This window comes from Varroa jacobsoni, unplaced genomic scaffold, assembly GCF_002532875.2.
Source record: "Varroa jacobsoni isolate VJ856 unplaced genomic scaffold, vjacob_1.0 scaffold_1039, whole genome shotgun sequence".
Taxonomy (NCBI): domain Eukaryota; kingdom Metazoa; phylum Arthropoda; class Arachnida; order Mesostigmata; family Varroidae; genus Varroa; species Varroa jacobsoni.
Window position 1 is genome coordinate 60504 of NW_019213941.1, and position 19940 is coordinate 80443.

A 19940-nucleotide genomic window follows, 5' to 3' on the forward strand; every position below is an offset into this window, starting at 1 on the left:
ATATATACATTTGTTTAATCTTCGAGAAATATCTGACGAGCGCTTGATATCGCCCCTGGATAGTTAGTTCCTTCTTCTTGGAAGTAGCTGTGGGATATCAATCTGATATATATTAGCTCCAAGATACCACCAGTGCGTTTATCTACAGATATATATGTAGATATACATACTGACCTACTTAATGCCCATACGGCCATAAATCGGTATATAATCTCACTAATAGTATCTTATACCTAATATATATCAGACTGAGCTCCCACAGCTATGTTCAAGAATACAGAGCTGCCTATGCTACCCAAGGGCGACAGCAAGTACTCGCTAGAGGTTTCTCAATAATTAAAAGGATATAAAAAAAACCATTCTTGCAAAATGCCATGATACCATGGCACTGCGATGTTGTGTAAGCTTAAGTGAATACAACAAATTTGTATATACTAATGAAAATTTAGCGCAAAAGAAAGGTGGGCTAGCCGGCAGGCGAAAGCACTGGGTGAAAATGTGACATGATTGAAATATGGATAGTGCTGAGTAGAATCTTCTCTGTGTCTCTGTGTGTAAGATATAAAAAAAGATGGATGTGCCGTAAATAAGAGGTCGTTTTTTTGTTATTACGTGATGAAGCTTTTCACGCTTCAAGATGATTAAATGCTTGATGGTTTTGATGGTTTCGTGCGCAATAAAGCATGGGCCTCGCCATATTATTCATACCTATTTGTTTCAAGTCCGGTACTGTTTTCAAGCATCCCTTCAGATGGTTTGGTCCCTGCACGAAAATGTTTACGCCCGGTTTTAAACCTATGTTTCTTTTGTTTTGTGCCAAGCGCTTCCCTCACTGCAACACCATGGGATCATCATTAATTCTTATACAAAAAGTACTCATTTGAGAGATCACTTTTTATTGATCAGACGACCCTGGCGACTACTTGTCAGGATATTTATAATTACTTTCTGAGTGTTGTTATTTCTATGAAGTCTATATTTCTTTAAATCCCAGAAGACGCTTTTGTCTCATTTATTAGGAAAGGTGGCAGCTTAAAACCAAATTTTGCATTTTGAATTGCTGTTTTGTCTAATATGACGACGCAATAACAAGACACATGCTGCCGTTCTTGGTAACGTAAAGCTTAGACGTCAAAATAGTGGTGACTACAAAATGTAGAACTTTTTTATCTTGTGTGTTCGAGTTGAAGTTTGGATCTCGTTTTCGAGGTAGAGATACACGAATACAGTCGCTTACATCTCACTACGAAACAGCATTAAAATCTGGCAGTACCGAGAAATTGGTTACAAGAAATGTCTTAGGCGGAACCATACGTAGGTGTACGTATAATCTATGGCAGACGCAACGATCTACTATTTGCATACATGCGATTTCTCATTTCAGTTCGCTGTTACATTGCAATGACCCCGACAATACCTATGAACGAATATTTTATTGTACGCCTAACATCCTAGCACGCTACTCTCGTATGCATACCAACACACACACCCACACGCGAGTGGACTTCAAATGCTTTTGGGATTTGAAGTGTATTGCACATGTGAAGTTAAAACAATGAACTATATAGAAGAAATATGAGGAAAATATGTGCAATCAAATACATGTAGAGACGATACGTCTCTACGTGTATTTGATTTTTGCTAAAAACAACGAAAATAAGGAGAAAGTACAGAAGCAGAAAGTGAAATAACATCACATTTAACCTAGGCATGTGCAACGCCACTGTAACAACTCAATAGGGCAGTTCCGTAAAAGTAAACTAGGACTAGTGAGGCAGTAATAGTACTTGTAAAAAAATTAGTCGAAAATACAGCTATATAGTGTTTAAACATATTTGCCCTGGATGCAAATCTAAAGTAACAGTAGCTGATTTACAAAAGCAAATCGTTTAAACAAAGAATGAATATACAAGAAAGCAAAGAGCAAAAAAGCGTAGACGTTCGTAGGCTGGAAAAGGGAAGTGGAAAAGAGAGCAATACGAAAGAGGAGAGGTAAAAGGTGAGAACTTTAGTAGACGAATGTGTAAGAAATACACAAATGTGCACACAGAAGCGCGAAGGGCTTTAAAATGCAACAGACGCAACAATTACCTAAATTACAGGTAGTTATCATTAATAGCGACTATCACTAATCTAAAAACCACGATGGAACAGCCTTAAAGATCAGATACACGCAAGAGTTAAAAGATGGAAAGAAGGATATACTGTCGCGGGTGGTATACATTATGGCTCAAATAAGCCTACTAAATTAAATGATAGTAAGTATAGTCCAGGGTAAGCTCAAACGATGGCAATGGCTGTAGTTGGAACGTTTAAAAGCAATTAAGTAGAAAAGAAGTGTGTTATTGGCTGTTCCAGTGCTGGATGATTTATACTTGGTCGGAACGCCGACAGATAGCATGCCTGGAGTGAGGTCCTACGAACGTTGAAAAACGAAACTAATCAACGATGAAACGAACATTTGGCTAAAGAACAACGTAATCGACTTATCGAAGCCAGTTCGAACCACCTGCGGCAAGCCGAGAACGAGAATCAGATGCACATTGATTTGGTCAATAAGATCGTGATATTCCACCAACCAGTGCCAAGAGTTACAGATTTGTTAAGTAAGGCACAAGGCGAAATCATAAGGCTGGGCGGTAAGATGCATATAATAGAATATCCGGGACAAGCTGAAACTTATTTCAACCTGACAAAAACCTGTATTATTAAAAAAATCGGGCATAACTAGAAGGATTAGAATACAGATACTGGAAATACGCAAGAAGTACAAAGGAATGTAAAAAAAAGTTGAAGTTGAGGAAAATGAATAGCGTTCAATAATACAAGATCTGAAAACTGAGCATTCAAATATTAGGAGGAAGCAGTAATAAAAGCAAGAGATGGGGTAAGTGTAGTGGCTACTGAACAACGAGTCCACATTTCGGTATGTAGATCACAATGATGGATGTCTTATATGTTACTGAATTGTGAATGATATATGTGTTCTCATATCTCCCCTAAAAAGGGTTGCGATTGCTTTACAGCTGGTGTACACTACAAGTTTTTAGTCATGCACTTGTTCTAAAATATCTATGAGTTGTATCAGCTAACGATCCCACACTTCGTTATGTAGACCGATATGATGATGAATTTTTTTTTACTGATAGATGAATTCTAAAGATCATAAATGTCATGAAATATTTCACATGTCTCCTTGAACGAAGCTTTTCTGAAAAGCGTCCGATTATGCTATACAACAAGTATGCTGTCAAAAGCAATTTTGTGATTAAAATGTACAGGACGAAAATGACGCGTATTTCAATAATGCCCAGCCTTATACATATGCAGTAGTTGCGTACTGATGGAGCAGTGTGCAAAAAACGATTGCGCTGGGTAAAATATAGTTTTTATCTACAAATGTAAATATGTTAGTTACCACCACAAATTTGGAAATGATAAAAGCGATAAAACATTAAGATACTGACAAGTATTCCCTTCTTGCTAATAAGTTTTTTTTTTTTATAGATTGAGGTAATCACACTTTATAATATAGAAATCAAGTAGAATACTGTCCGTATACGACCTTTCACATATCAGCCTAGGTGATCTGTTTAATAATAAAATAAGCAAATCCTTTCAAAAATTGGCGATACCTTTTTACGACTGTAATTATATTTGGGGTTTAAGCAATAAAACATCGCGACGTTAGAAAGGCGGCGGCCACATCGAAGTGCTTTGAAGCCCATTTCTTCGAGTAGAAGGATTAAAGGATTACCGGTGTAGAAAAAATGTTCCCCTGCAGCAGATTTGCATTTTCTGTGTACAGAATAAACAGTGCACCTGACGACCTTCAAATCGGTGAAAATTTACCACTCTTTACAAGACAATATTAGCATAGCAGAAGGATGCGCCTGCACCCTCTAAATTAGTTTCCATTTGGCCAACACCTTGAGCTTTCTTATAGCTCTCATTTATTTCTTAGATCCGAGTTTTTTTTTTATTTCATCTCCAATATAATCGAACTGGCTCGGCTAGGAAATAGTGCGATACGAGCAATTTTGCAAAATTTAGAGGAATCTTCTGAATTGATTGGTAGGGTAACTCCTTCAATGAGGGAAATGCAACATTCCATAAAGGTTTTTGTTTATTCTACTCCCATACACATAGTCATTAAAAATGCCCGGTTTATCAGATTAAAGTGAGAATCAATTCTCCCATAATAAATGTACATAATCTAAACTTCTCATTTAATCGACTGGAGAAAATTGCCAGAGGTGCCGAAACAAAGAGAAGATCACGTGGTAGTTCGTAATCATCGCTAAGGCTATCATGCTTATCTTCTAACGGTCCAAGAGCAGTAAGATATTCTAGTGTCGCTGAAATCCCGGTTCGAATCTTGGTTTCAGCATTCAGAGTTTTCGATATGGATTCCAGCCAGTCCGTTGTTGCAGAAAAGGGAATCAACTTGCAACGTATGCACAATCGACCACTAATTCAGTCGTTTAGTCAATCTGGAAGTGTGACACCGGCACCAACCGCACGTTACCTCAACGATATAAATCTTAGTCCCTACAGTAATTACTTTGAAGTAATCCTTACCGAATTCAACGTATGTAGGCCATTTTTTTAGATATCATCAAAGTATATTTCAAGCTCAATCCTGGGAAGAGATTTAAATTATACATTTTTGCTAGTTCTTATATTGCAGAAAAACGAAACACGAATGAAAGTTTGCTTTGTGTAAATTGGTGCAAAATAAAGCACACGTTCGGATGCTCTGAAATTTAGTCTTAATGCCAATTAGGAGGACCCCCTCTCCCTTTCCGTTAGCACCTCGTTTCTTTGATATATTAATGAAGCCCCCTACTAAACTAGAATCATTATGGTTATATGAAAAATTGGTCCAAATAAACATCGAGTCATTCTTCTTTGCTAAAAACCAAATGAGTGGTTGTACACTCGCCTGCCTGTCTGCCACTTATAGGCCAAATCCCTGAGCCACGAACGTATACTTTGTTTTCTGCCTTAGAATGACTTCTGGCACTATTTTGTTCTTTTTGAAGAACAAGAACTGGGTATTAAAGAGTGTGTGTGACGTTCTGTACGAAGAAGGAAAGCAAGTCCTTGCAAGTCCTTGTTGCAGAAGGCAGCAGCACTAGGTTATGAGCTGAAGCCAAAGGTTGGCAAAGCAACCTGGACCCTGAAATCCTAATCAACACTCTAGATCTAACCAAGATTCACACTTAGCATTACATCCTAATATCTCGCCCGGGATCGAACGATACGCGGCTACAATAGCAAATTTTTACACAGAATTGTCACCCGTAAGAATAAGTGATGCCAGTTCATCAATGTGAATTAGAAATGCAATGGGTGGTTACGGAAGAGATGCCAAGGGTCCATTCAGAGAAAGTTATAATGTGTGTTTCATCTGCGAGGGCCTAATTCACCGGCAATTACACGTTTAACTCAAATTCATAGAGTCAATTGGGTTATTCGGAAAGGTCATTCATGAGGAAAATGAGGTCAGGTTGCCCCGACCCATACAAAGCGCAAAGCCATAACGGTAAAAGTAGTCAATGGTATTTTTCTGGACTTCCGAGTGGGAAATTTTATTACGGCTTCCATATTCTCTGGTCCTTGCGTCAACACATTTTCATATTTCCGCTCAGTGGAAAATGAATATAGAGACCGTACATTTGACCATACAATAAAGAAGTCTTAAAACTTGCATAGGCAGGTTCTTCAACACCAAACCAGAAAATTTCCTACGAGAAGGAATGAATTAATTGGTTGACAAATTGCAACAATGATGGAAAATACATAGCGTGGATACACAAAAATAAAAAATATGGTATTTTTTGTTCAGTAAAAAATCGCGGAAACATTCTTTCCAGCCTAATAATAGACCATTAATAAAAAAGGAAATATGGAATCATGTTCTAATTGTGACAGATACGAATGCAATTATATGGAGTGCTCACCAAGAAAATTTGGATCGTCAAATTTTTAGGTTTAGTAGTTGCAAGCAAAAAACCCTACGACGTGAAATTCAAGATTTTATTTTAGCTAGAGATTAACAAATAAGTTGTGAAAATTCTTGTGAAAAACAAGATAAAAGACAAACGGGATCAGCATATAGGTTTCAGCAAAAGAATATATGATTTCAAAATTGATGCAAAAAATCAAGTAATAGATTTATAGCGGAGTTTTAATATAGCAGAAAGTAAATGTAGAGCAGGTATAAACGAGCAGAGCGTAATATAATGAGTGAAAAAAAAAAAGTATATGTACTTTAAATTCAAAACGTCGGTTTGAGCGCGTCAGACCGGCTCGCTGCTTGTAATACTCCGTTGTGTATAGAAAACCAATGAGAACAAGCTTACAATAAATAACTAACTAACATAGTATGTGTGGAGAAGAACTAACTATCAAATATTATATACATTGTAATACTAAGAATATGGAACGCGTTCCATAGAGTAGTTTGGCTTTAATGGAGACGTTCGCTCGCAGGAGAAAAAAAATAAAGGGCATATTTGTTTCTGAGTTGCAAATAGTGTGACACATGTAAATAATAGCTAATAATAATAGCAAGAGTATGCAGAAATAAAGTAATACATTCTAGCAGCAAGTACGTAATACGTAGGACGCGTCTCTAACACAAAAGAGGAGTGAAAGTTGTAGAAGCATTAATAAGCAGACTTCATGGGTTGGACGTCTGAAGCTACTTCTGTATACTGCATTGCGCTTTAAAAGAAACTAGATTCTTTAGTTCGGTTTTATCGTCTTGCCGGGTTCTGTTTATTCATATGTGAAGTATAATCTAATTTAGTTTACTTTTTTGCTGTTGCGAAACGAAGACAGGCATCAACTTTCTTAATAGCAGAAGCAGGAATTGATTTATTGATTGTATCACTATTTGAATATCAGTTTTCAACTTTTGGATAGCTGCTGGTTTGCTTGCTTAAATGTAAACTTTCCTATGGCCCCAAAGGAAGCAGATTGATGGACTTTACTGAGGGAATGCGGCAGTCGTAAAAAAATCTCAATTTTTTTCCAAATCAACTGATCAAAGAAGCAAGCTGTCCCGAGCCTGCTGGCCTTAAACTCCATTCTGCTGGAATTAAAAAAACGTTACCCATATTTAAAATCTCATGTGGGCTGTAGGGAGCTTTTTTACAATACTCTGGAAACGGTTAATAAAATAGTAATAAAAGCAAACAGGCATTTGCCTGCTTGTTTTCGTAGGATGCTTCTGCGATCGAATTTCGCCTTAGCGACCCATTGTGGGAATAAAGTACAGTTTGCGTACGCTCAAATTCCACCGATGTTGCATTCTCCGCCTGCGGTAGAAAGTTTGCATTGAAAGTAAATTTGGGCAGGATTGGGCAGGATATTCGAGCTTTAGTGTCATCGTCCGCTTGACAACCGTTGATAATCAATAATATGACGGGCAATAATATTACTGGCTTACCTACAGTATCATTGGCCTTTCGTAAAAAGGTTAAACCAGTACTGTAAACCCACGCCAATATTGCTACATTAAGTACAGCTTGTCGCTTATTTTTTAATGGTGCCGTTTTCTTCGGTCACCAGGACTACTAATGTATGCCAAGCTCCAGGTCGTCTCGCTTGATAGTTACCTAATGCGTGCTACTAGGGATTAATACTGAATAGATTTTCCTCATAACCATAGATATTCATCTCTGGAAGCACTACATCAGCCGTTTCACTACTTAATGTTGAAAAACACATACAAACCTTTATATGGAAATCGTAATGCCTATATTTCGCGTCCAGCATTCCTTTCCGAGTAATTAGTATATGCGTACCACTTCGTATATTTATCGTATTTACCACTTCGTACAACTCATTACCTGTTCTGTTGGTAGAGCACAACTGATGTCCTATGTGGGTCTCTATGCATTAGCAGGCACCTCGATTACTCAAGCTCCCAAAGTACTTGCCTGAACGTTACAACTCAAAAGTTCGAATTAGATAAGGCTAGTTTCTCGTTGGTTTTCTTGCCATTATTTCAACCGGCAACTAGAACGCAGCTAATCAGCTGATATTAGCATTGTTTCGCAACATAGGTGGTACTATATATAGCTGAGACCCCAGACCAAAAGTTAGACCTATCTCTGTACTGCTCCTTCTCAGGAGACTCTTTCAGTAAGTGAAGCGCACTCTTGATGAGTAGTTTTTTAGCCTCTATGAGGTGATGCGAACTTTGAAGGATTCTTAAATTGAATGATTGAGTCATAAATGCTTATTTATCTTGTATCTCTGTTGGAACAAAACTTAACGAAAGTACAAGACAAATAACTTCTATTGGACTTCCACCAGAGAACTATCTTAGGAAAATATCCGACACATGATTAAAGGAGTTAAAGCTAATTATATGAGAATTTCAGTTGAACTAAGCATCTTTAAGATCATAGCTAAGATGTGTCGTTCGAATCAGATGATTCACAACTGGCTATAATAAGTTGAAATCGGCCGCGTACGTGTAAAAACAACATTTGGTGTTCACCACATGTTATTTTTTTAGTACGTCCATTTATTTTTTTATGTGAACCAGTCTACGAAATTGCTTTTTTCTAGCTGTAGTATCAAGGATTCAGAAGTTCAGATCAAGGTGTCCAACCAAATTGGGACGGGCTGGAGTTCCTTAGAGTTTGTGCATTAGACTTATGAAACGACACATCAACTGTACAAACAGCTATTAATCTCAACTATAGCATTTTCTTTTGCTAACAATGAAATAAAGTTTGTTACTACTAAGCTTAGATTGGTTATAATCAAATTTTAATTGTATTTCCTTAAGGTTATATCATACGTATTCGATTATACCAACACATTTTTTGCTTAGCACAGCTTACTTGCTCAAATTTTTGATATTGATCTGTAACAAATAATCTGGCGGCTTGCTTGCATCCTAATTTAAGGATATAGCACAGTTTAATGCCCTTTAATAGGCAAGAGACGCGTAGATGTATCCGGTTCGATTTCTCTTATGATAACTCATTGCCATCACTCTCCGCTCATTATTTGATAAAAAGGTTAATTACTTAACTAGCCTTGTTCTATTAACCATAAAAATTCTGATTCGGATGTAACACAACGCGCACCGCCTCAGGCTATGCTTTACCCCAATAACCGCAGAGTACAAACAATGTTCCAATGTTACTTGCTTGTTCGTTTTTCAAAGAGCATGAACTACGTTTATAACGTGTACCTATTGAAGTCTAAAATCGGCGCAACTCAGCTGCCGAGGCAATCAGCCGCAGCTAAACTAAGCGTTGATCGCTGGTGCGTGAGAACATGTTGGGTACGGGCTCTTTCTAATTTCTAAGTTCACACGTTCCTTATCACATTAATTATGTACCTGTGTTACCCTAATTTATTTGCTCGTTGATGATTACCTTTTTACTATAGAAGATATTTGTTTTTATCAAAATCCTAGTTGTGCTAAGGACGTCTTTAGTTAATTATGCCTTTTATGAAATTGTCAGATACCTTTTGCATTGTCATAATGAAATCATGATTCCCATAAAGTCGGCCGAGTTCATTGGCGAGGAGGTCTAGTTACGGAAGCATGTCGGTTCCTTATTCTACCTTTGCGGAAAATTATTGTTTTCGATTATACTGACGTTTGACGTTCTTGCAGTAATTCATATGGAACGTCTCAGGAGTTTGCTTGTTATCATTATTTTGATTTTCTTCGTCCTTTTGGTTGTCATTTGGTATGCCCTAATCAACATTTAAAAAAGAAAGCCAATAAAGAGCTTATCCTCTTGGCAGTTCGAAAGTACTAAACGTAAGTTGGTTTTTTGCTCAATATTTTAATTTATAAATAATAATAAAACTCAAATATTTTAGTGCTGATACCGGATGTCAACGACAAGACGATTTCTTGCATCACGACATCTCGGATTTTGGAGAAGTCTAGCTTTCTACCGAATAGAAATGAAATTATACCAGTGATGCTGCATTATTGCTTAATGGTAGGCAGCATGCTTACGGTTCTGTAATTCTCCTTCTTCTGTAATTCCCTACAACTAAAACGTTCCTAAATTGTGCAATACTAGCATGTGACGGGTACTGCAGGTCTATTGTTACCTGATTTATGACTTCTCTCTAGGCCAAATGGCTCTAAGAAGATTTCTGATAAATTCTTGCAACGAGTAAATAAATAGTTCATGAAGACCCTACGTACCGTTTTGCGCGCCGCTTAATGTGCACAATTTCAGCTTTAAAATTAACAAAGAAGGTTCGAATGCTAGAACTATTTGAATATTTAATGGGTTGATAGGCAACAATGGTAGTTACGTTTTTAGCCTAGAAGCCCCACAGCAATTGCGGAAATGGCATAACCAAAGCTTTCTGCGTGCCTTATGGGTTTTCCCTTTCATAAGAAACGTACGCGTGATATCTTAAACGCCTTGGATATTAAAAGTCACACCAAAATAACTACATTAAGACTACTGTAATCCACAAAGTATTTATTTTGAGTTAAGACCTAGTTGTCTACATATGCCTTGACAAGTTTAAATAGGAGCTTGATGTTTTCAGAACGCGACCTCCTTTAGAAATTCCAAGACCGAAACCACGTACACGCCCGGCTAGCGATATATTTCTGCCCCCGTTACGTGATTCGCGACCTCCGTATATTGCGCTAATTCTACGAGGGCTACCAGGGTCCGGGAAATCACAGCTTTGCCGAAAGCTTAAAGAACTAGAAGCGTCGCATGGAGCTGCTAACGAAGTGCGAGTAATGTCCATTGACGATTATTATCTCGTTGAAAGTGAAGCTCTAGTCGTGTCAGAGGATGGCTGTACAGTCAATAAGAAGGTACGTCGTATATGTGACAGAAACATAAGCTATCCTACCCTAGAATACATCAAAGTTGCATGCATTCGCTTTAGATTTTTCTACTTTCAGATTGCAGGAGCTTTAACCATTTGGTTTAATATGCGTACAAAATAACAGTCATATATTTAGTTTTCCTAAAAGTGCTGCTGAGTTTATAAACTCTGTGTTAGGTATTTCATCGGCCCGTCAACAGCCAACAATCCTTAAAAAAGAACATGCTATTCTTAGGAGAAAATGGGCTTTTATGAAGTACGGACCATATAAACTACGGCTTTTTTTTTAAAAAAACGTTGATTTTAATTTTTAATGTTAGACAACTTTCACAGATCTTGAAATGCACACCGACTAGAAATTGAATGTCATTCGGGTTATTGGATTTTTTTCTGATAAAATAATAAAAGATACGGTTTTTTCATTTCATCAAATTTTTACTACACGATAAGGAAGCAAAATAACTAGTTTGTGTTTCTTTTACTGCGGTTTCGCTTGTCTTAAAGATGCATCTTCAAAAGCAAACTTAAAGCAAGTGATGTTTTATGAAAGTTATTATATGAAGTTATGTTACATGACCACCTTGCGGGATATGTGGGCGAAGGTCAAGTGGATTTCGGCCACTTATGAAGTCGGACGCCGGCAATGCTGATTGTACACAAAAACAAGTATCCTAAAAGTACAAGTTAGCTTAGTAGGAATACGCATATGTGTATATATGTCAGGTACAGCTAAACCATCGTCTGCTTGCATTCGTTGCATCACATGTCATTGTTGTCTACACACATGTTACATGTGGCCGCCTTTTACGATCATTGATCAGGATTTATCATAGATAATTATTTTTACCATAGGATATTGAGACGCAATCTCACAAATTACAGCATAATTGGCGAATTACAGCATATACATTTTTTGGGGCATCCTGTATATACAAGATGAGCCATAAGTCTCCTGACAACTGGAAAATCATCATTTTATATCGGTCAACGTCACAGGAAGTACGCAAATTATCACAATTGTATAGAGCGTTCTGTGATTGTCAGTTTTTTGGTGCACTTGCTCTATATGAGTAAACCATTCCGTCCACGTCGATGGTCTTTTTTTATTAGTACCTCTAACAGTATAATAGTAATAACCGTAGCATGAAAAGGTATAGGTCTCTCGCAAAAGTTGAGTGAAAAAAATCCAGTCATTCCTTCATATAAAACGTACCCTCAAATATTCACTACCGATTGATTCAGTTGCTGTTCTAATATTACGTAGAGATTTTCTGTCGTATGTTCGTATTAGTACTCGCATTAGTACAATTTCATGATCGATTTACGATTTTCATTTGTTAGATTTATGTTGAGGTAATCGATGTACAAAAAATAGCAAGTAGTGAAACTAAATAATAAGCACGAAATGCATTATTACTGACTTCCCGGTATTATACGAAGATTTATCACGTAAGCTTTGTAGGCGCGGTGAAAAGGGTGAAAAAGGGTGAACTGCCAGGATAACGGATCATGTTGGCCTTAAGAGCGAAATAAGAAAACAGAGCGCGAAAGATTGATAGACTACAGGCTAGTGCTCTCTACCCCCCATTTCGTTTTTTCGAGAAGCTTGGGGAACTGTTTTCTTTGGGTATTTAAATAAATAGAATAAGCGATGGGCTTTGAAGAATACCTTACACTTTTCGTATGGGATGCTGTGAACTCACTGAGCTCTTGAATCATAAATAGGACAGTTTGTAAATGTAAACTATGTATTTATGTGTCTATTGAACTTATAGATCACGCAGTTGGCATATAAGCTGTTCAACGGCAAGCGCTGTTCAGACAGAGGGTTTTATTACAGGTCCGAATTTTTTGGTTGTGCTCGATTCGCAGACTTGTTAATATCAAATATGGAAGAAACAAAAATACTCGATATATTCAAGAGATATGGTAAGGAATTATGGGTTAGTTGAATAAGATGTATAAACGCGAATCGATTGCACTTAAACGTACACCACTGTAATGCTATATTTTCTAATGTGCTCGTATTATAATATTATAGAAATAAAGTGTCGCACAACTAAGGCCACTCTTTATTGCAGTAGTTTGTGTTTCTCCAGCTTCTTTAATAAATATGAAATAAGGACTCTCCAATTGTCAGGAGACTTGAAAAAAAATAGCAAATGGCAAAAGTAGCGACATGATCTGTAGATCCACGATAGTGTGCAACGTTTATTCCACAGCATTCTGTTGAGGCCATTGGTCATGGGATGTTGTATGAATTAGTAATTTACGATATTTTGGAGAAAAAATTGATATTTATAACAATTATAATGTAACGGGGCATAGAATATCGGTATCATTCGATTCCTTTTCTAGCGCGCTTTGTAAATATAAGAAGACACCAGTAACTAAAGAAATTCATGGTCGGGAGGACTTGCAACTGAGACTTTGCGAGAACGCTTACGATTAATTCGCATGGTGTTCATTAAACGCTACAAGAAGAAAACTCAACTTTTTACTAACAAATTTACTTGAGAAAGGAAAAGCTGTATAGGAAACTATGACTTCTTACTGTCGCACTATCCCGTTATTGATAACGAAACTCTCCTATGACTATACTCCTCAGTAACAGCCACACTATAGCTAGAGCAGTCACAGTTCGATTTGATTTTCTCACACACGTAGCTCGTTACACATTACGTTTAGTGATTATTCGATTTACCAAGATGACAAAATAGCCATATTAGGGCAAATATAAAGCACTGTAAAAAATAGCAATTAAAAATAAATTGAATTTATTCCTTAACAATGTGCCTCTATAGACTCTTAGCCTAAATATGGGACTGTTGGAATTTAGGAAATGGCGTACGTGCATGACGAATCTATGGAGTCGACATATGAAGCTTCACTCTTAAAAGCATTTACGAAACAGCTTGAAGCCCGTCACTTCTCACTCCTCATTGTGGATGCACCAAATACAAAAATGAACTCGGTCAACCAATTAGCCACTGCTGCCAAGGAGAATCAGTACACCGTTCTCATCATGGAAACCGAAGAAAGAGACCCAAAAATTTGCTATGAACGTAACATACATAATCGAACGCTTAAGGATATTAAAAAGGTATGTTGAATGTCATAACTCTCCTTAAGTAGTTAAGCGCGTTTAGATGGTAGAGTCTAGAAGCACAATTAGATGTGAGATTCGAAACACTTATCTATTGAATGTGGTAAAAAATATAATATAACTTGTAAGCATTCATTCCGAATCAATTGAAAGATTTCGGATGTACAAACCGAATGTACAGCCGACCTTTGAAATTAAAATAGTAAGACGGTCAGGTTTGGATTGTCAGGTTATTTGTTACATATATTATAAATATACTTATTGTTGAAGCCGATTTACGGTACGCTCGCTGAAACCAGACCGTTATATCGTAAGAAACAAAAGGAAGAAGGCGGAAAGAAGAATCTGTAGGATGAGCTTAACGGATTTCAATGAAGCTAAATAATAGGCAAATAACATTTAAAAATTTAGAAGATTGGCTTAGTAGGAAATGGATTTCAAGATATGTTAGGATAAAGCACAAAGCCCTAGAGAGCTGCCCCATCATTAATTATAGAGTCTGGGCATAGGTCACCAGAACTGAGAACTGTAATGTTTTTAATAGAATTGTTAGTGCCTTTGAGATGGGAGAATTTTGGTGATCGGTAAACTTCAACTCGTGCTACTGAAAGCTCTGTCTTCTTGAGGTCCGGCTTTACAGTATAGCCTTGTATTTGAGCAAGTACTTTTTGTCGCGGGGATGTGTTTTAATGCCAGCATTAGGGCAAATATAAAGCACTGTAAAAAAGAAACTAAATTTAAAGCCATTAGAAAGAACACTGGATGAGACGAATAGCACTCACAGAGGATTTATTTTACATATCGCTTCGCAAGCACTGACAGCGTTCTTCAGCAGCACCTACATGTAATAGAATGTTAATAAGGGTATTATAATTAAAAGGGTCTTAGGCGCATCAAAGAAGATATCCGTTTTTGCATTATCATCTACTACGTGAGACTTTACATCATCAGTTGTGACGTACAGATAAATTCTTTTCTTCTGAGTTACTAAATGAAACTTATGAATTATTAAAAAAGATGACAATTCTTTGGTAAAGTTTACTTACGCTATTTGCTAGCCAATAATATATAGCACATAAAAAATTTAAAACATAGTCGTGATCATAAAAACGTGATATTAAAATAAATTCACTATATATGATTTAAGAACATGCCAATCCGTTGAGAGAGAGTGTTGGCTAAAAACGTTTTGCGTGATGCAGAATGCAGCATTTTCCGCATCACCGACAACGGCAGTTATTTCAAAGCACGGAGAATAATGTAAAAAATCCATTAACCGCGTACCAAGTCACGCTTTGTCCGTTGGTTTTGTCACTGTCTCTCCAGGCAGGTCACAGCCCCTATTCAGTAACATTCTGGCTTGATACCATTCATTTTCAAATCGTACTCGTAAATAAACTAATGGTAAGCTTCTATTCCTCTTAAATGAAACCTTCACCTGATATTCGACGAATAGCGCTATGTAATAGACTCTTCGTCTTAATATTAGAATGGAAAAGAGCAGCTGACGTAAATTGTCCTTCTTATCGTTGCGAGTAGCTTGCGAGAAAGGCTTAAACTTTGCGACACCATTTTCAATAGAAATTGGACTTACTTATAAGACTGAGATGAAGAGTTGTAAATTATTGTTTGTTACTCCTTTTTCTGTGTAGAAATTATCTCTATAGCAGAGGCAGAGGCCTATGGATATAATGTATACATGTCTTCGGGGTATCGGTATAGAAGGCTGAATGTTATTTATATGCTCCAGCATGTGTCTAACGTCCATGAAATGCTACCCGATCCATACTGTTATTTTAGAATCGCCTTTTCAGTTTAGAATCTGGTAATAAATGAAGTTGAAAGAAGCCGACTTTTTTTTGCGATGTAAAAAGTTGCTAATAAGGAACCACTTTTTTTTCGAAATTACGAAGAAGAGGGCGTTGTGCCATGGGGTGGCAGTCGGTATGAGGACGAGCATTGAACAAAATTATGCTGGAGTAGGGAATAATAAAGTTTACTTAGAGTTATTTTTATGGACACCGTCTGCTCCTCAGGCGTCATTGCATATTAAGCGTTGTATGGAAGCCACAATTTCTTACACCTTGGGTTCTGTCGCAAACTCATTTAGCTTGATCCTATGCTCTCGCCTTTCATACGTTATTATAGACTGAGTACTTCTAAGATCGAAAGCAGATCGCGAAAACTGATTTCAGTCAACGTGAGGACAACAAAAAATTGACTTCCTGAAGAAGGTTTCCATTTCGTTGTCTACAATAGAACTCTTAAAGAAACATAAGCATGCGATAAATCGTAAAATAATTTCTTAGCTATTGTGCTAAATTTTCATAAAACATTCGACTCAATAGAGATTACTTGTTCTGCAAAAAAGCTTGGTACCTATAACTTTGATATCAATGCGCATTAAGTGCGTGACCGACCAAACACCCATAAATTATATCAGGGGTAACATGTCTGGCCCATAAAGCATGTCAACAGGTTGGTGCACTTTTTGTCTCCGACTTTTTGTGTAGTTTGATTCCAACATATGGAAAAATTGATATAGAAATTTAGAGCTACTTTATGAAAACAATAATTGGAATACTGGTGTGAGATGTAGCGCACAAATGCATCTTTGCAAATCGCATTGTGAAAGATTTTTCGTAATGTGCAAACTTTTTTGTCCAGAACAAGACAATCGAAATTCAGGAGTAAAAGCTGGACGATAGCGATGCACAGCACTCGGCCATTCTACCCATGCAGAATTAATTGACTTGATATGGGTAAGTATTTATATTTGAACTACCAGGAGTTCTAGAAGACCTACAGTGAGGTGACTTTTTGCCGGAGGAACTAGGGTAGAACAACGATATTTTGCTGTTCAACAGCTGTGTGCTTCTGATATGCTTTAGCATGCTTAATCTCGTTTTCGATTGTTTGAAATTGAAAATAAAATATGCTGCGTCGCTTATGGATCTCTTTAAAGGATAAACGCAATTTAAACCACACGGGCTCAAATCTTGAATATAAAGTCAAGCCGTCTCTTGATTATGTCTTGCTCGATGCAGACTGTGATTGAAACGTGGCGATGAGGTTGTACCTTTTCATCGAGTAATCAAACCGCGTAACGTTGATTTCCATGCCAAATTCCTTGCTATGCTGTAAATGGTTATTTTCTAGTAATAGTTACGCAAGTTATTTCTACAGTACATCAAGTGTGTTTCTATATGTCCTGAATCTAGTTTAAGAAAAAGCCATTTTGGTTTTGCTTCTACATTTTCAGTATTTCTGAAAAGTATTTGGAGGAATTTTACACTGAGCTGGAAGGAGGCACATTATTGCTCAAATTGCGCATTATATCCGTGCTCTGTGTTGCTCAAAATCGTTTGTGGTCACAGAAATCCATTCATCCGTTTGTGGTCCGGAGGTGTATTCAACCCCTCTATGGCTTGCAATCTCTCAGTTTCCGTTAAAATGATTGCATCAATAACAAAGTGTTATTTCGCTGGAGTTATATTTACCTAATGTTTTTGTCTACCTTCAAAAGATTCACCAGAGCTCTCACTTTTGCGAAGAAAAAATATAATTAGTGAACATTAATTTTCAGCATTAAACGATATCTTTGTCCCTACGATTATTGTTTTTTAACCGAATTCAATCACTTCGTAGTGTTTCATACTATCAAAGAGTCAAGGACCTAATGGAAATATCTACCAGCTTTAATACTCAGTAGCTTAAAAGTTATTAAGAAATTTTCAACCTCTAAATAGTTACAGGCAAGCTAACGAACGGTCATATCGAAATACCTTTGACAAGAGTGAAGTATTTTTTACGGAACCCGTTCGCACAAATGTAAATATCAATGTTTAAATTCAACAATAAAACGAGTCTGCATTTGATTATCTAAAGTAACGATTCTTACGCTTTACTATGTCCTCTATACTGATCTTCTGTCTTAGATGAGCGATAATTGGGAGGACACAACAGCCGTGTATGTTGTATTGGATCATAAAACCATGCGAAACAACTTCTGCGAAGCTGAAATGAAGAATGAGCATCTAAATGAAGCTTTGCACGGAGATACCGTAGTAAACAGTAAACTTGCTGATGATATCGATTCCAAGAACGATGAGAGGAGACAGCCCGAGGACGAAGATGAAGCTACCAGTTGCACCTGGCGCGGTCTCGCTCCCTCAAGATGGGAGACTATGGAGAACACAGACGAGACGTTATGTAAGTACACAGACAGTAAATATGATCAAAATATATGATTTAGAATGCGTCATATTTACGGATCATTACTGCAGTACCTATGACCACTCGATCTTAAAATTAGCTTATGATACCCTTTTTGAAAGCCAATGCTTTAAGCAGAACATTCCTAAACGTCCCCGTACTCAGATGCGAAGGTTTTCAACAACTGAGGCGAATACTTTAGGGCAAACGAGTTCAGTATTTTTCCAAAAGGGCTATAGGCGCTGAGACATGGTTGCAACACCGGAATTGTTATTTTGCTCATCCCAAATTTCTACTAGCTGCTTAAACAGATGTTTATATTGAAGAAATCTTATGAAAAAAGATGAGCATCTTTTCAAATATTGACAGCAGGTACACTCTATGCACATAGCACACGGCATATCGGCACCACCGAGAGTTTAGCACCTCGTTTTACCTACTTTGAGATATGATCCCCGACCATTTGATAGTTAAGAAAGCGGACTTACGTACCATTATAGGCAATCGAGACAACAAACAAATCTTGAAAAATTTTTGGTTTACGTGCTGAGGACAACCTTCAGCCTCGACAGATGCTTTACATAACTACGGTGCTGAAATGTGCAGACTGTACGTATGTCTTCAGACAACTAAAAGATATTTTTAAAAGCCTCAAATTTAAACAAATAGCAATGTCCTCTGAGGAGAGTGCCGTTTATGATGCAACAGGTCTAGTGGAAACCCATACCACTAATTTTTAGAAAGCAATAAGTATGTAACTTCTTGCACAGGCAGTCATTAAGGAGGTATAATTGTCTCCTTACGTTTGACCTCCTGTTACATCAATATATCTGAGGAATAACAACTGTAGTGTCTTCTGTTATCCTAATGACGATACTCTGCTGGACACTTATTACTATGTTATTCTCAGTGACGGTGAAAGAAAACAGTAGAGCAGTTTACAACTTAAGTTAATCTAATTCAATTTCTACCTATGAGAAATAAAGGTATATAGGACAGAAATAAAGACGATTTAAGGAAAATGCAAGCTAGTAATTTTCCTACTCTCTTGTCATTACTTGCACTTGTAAGTGGAATCCCAAAGAGATCCCAAAAAGTAAACTCAGAAATTAGAATGCGATGTTTTGCACCTTACATATTCAGCCAGCGACCATAGTAATTGAATTTCGATCTCGTTTCGGGAGTCAAAGTCGACAGACAATACCTTCGGATCTTTCAGTGATGATAAATATTGGCGTATAGCGTCGGTGAGGATACCTTTTGCAGAAACCATATACGTTTAAAAAAACAGCTTTAAACGGTGTGCTATTTCTGCTTCTCCATGTTTACAGCGCAAATGTCAAAAATCAAAACGTCTGTTCATTTTGTACTGACTATTTGCATAAGTGGCCCTCGCACTAAAATAAAGCATTCATCCTAAATGCGATAATACCTTATTTTTTGCCGCGGAGAGCTAGCGCACAGCTTAAGCAACTGTCCATGAATCGTCGTTTCTCCCAGTTGAGGACCTATTACAACGAGCTTTAGAAGCCTACTCTGCTGTGCTTGGGTTTAACGGAGTCGCTTTCTCTTATTGATGCTGTGAGATGAAATAACCCGTTCCAGCCGGTGTTATTTAGCCTTGGTGTCCTGAACTTGGTTCCCATATTACAGCCTCTTCAACTTGTAGTATTTGGATACTTCATCTGCAAAAAAACTGGCAAGCGTGGTCATTATCAATGTGTTATGCGCCATGCGATTTAAAGCTGCAGGTACCTCTCAGTGT

The 19940-nt window shown here is 37.3% G+C and overlaps 1 protein-coding gene across 1 annotated transcript in view; it reads left to right on the forward strand.

Moving 5' to 3' along the window:
* The window catches only part of LOC111265993 (uncharacterized), a 55768-nt gene that overhangs the window by 28473 nt on the left and 7355 nt on the right, over positions 1–19940 (forward strand). Inside the window, exons 10-12 of the mRNA XM_022843098.2 lie at positions 10561–10840; positions 13694–13957; positions 17899–18172. Coding sequence (XP_022698833.1) covers positions 10561–10840; positions 13694–13957; positions 17899–18172 — 818 coding nt within the window. The remainder of the gene's footprint in view (positions 1–10560; positions 10841–13693; positions 13958–17898; positions 18173–19940) is intronic.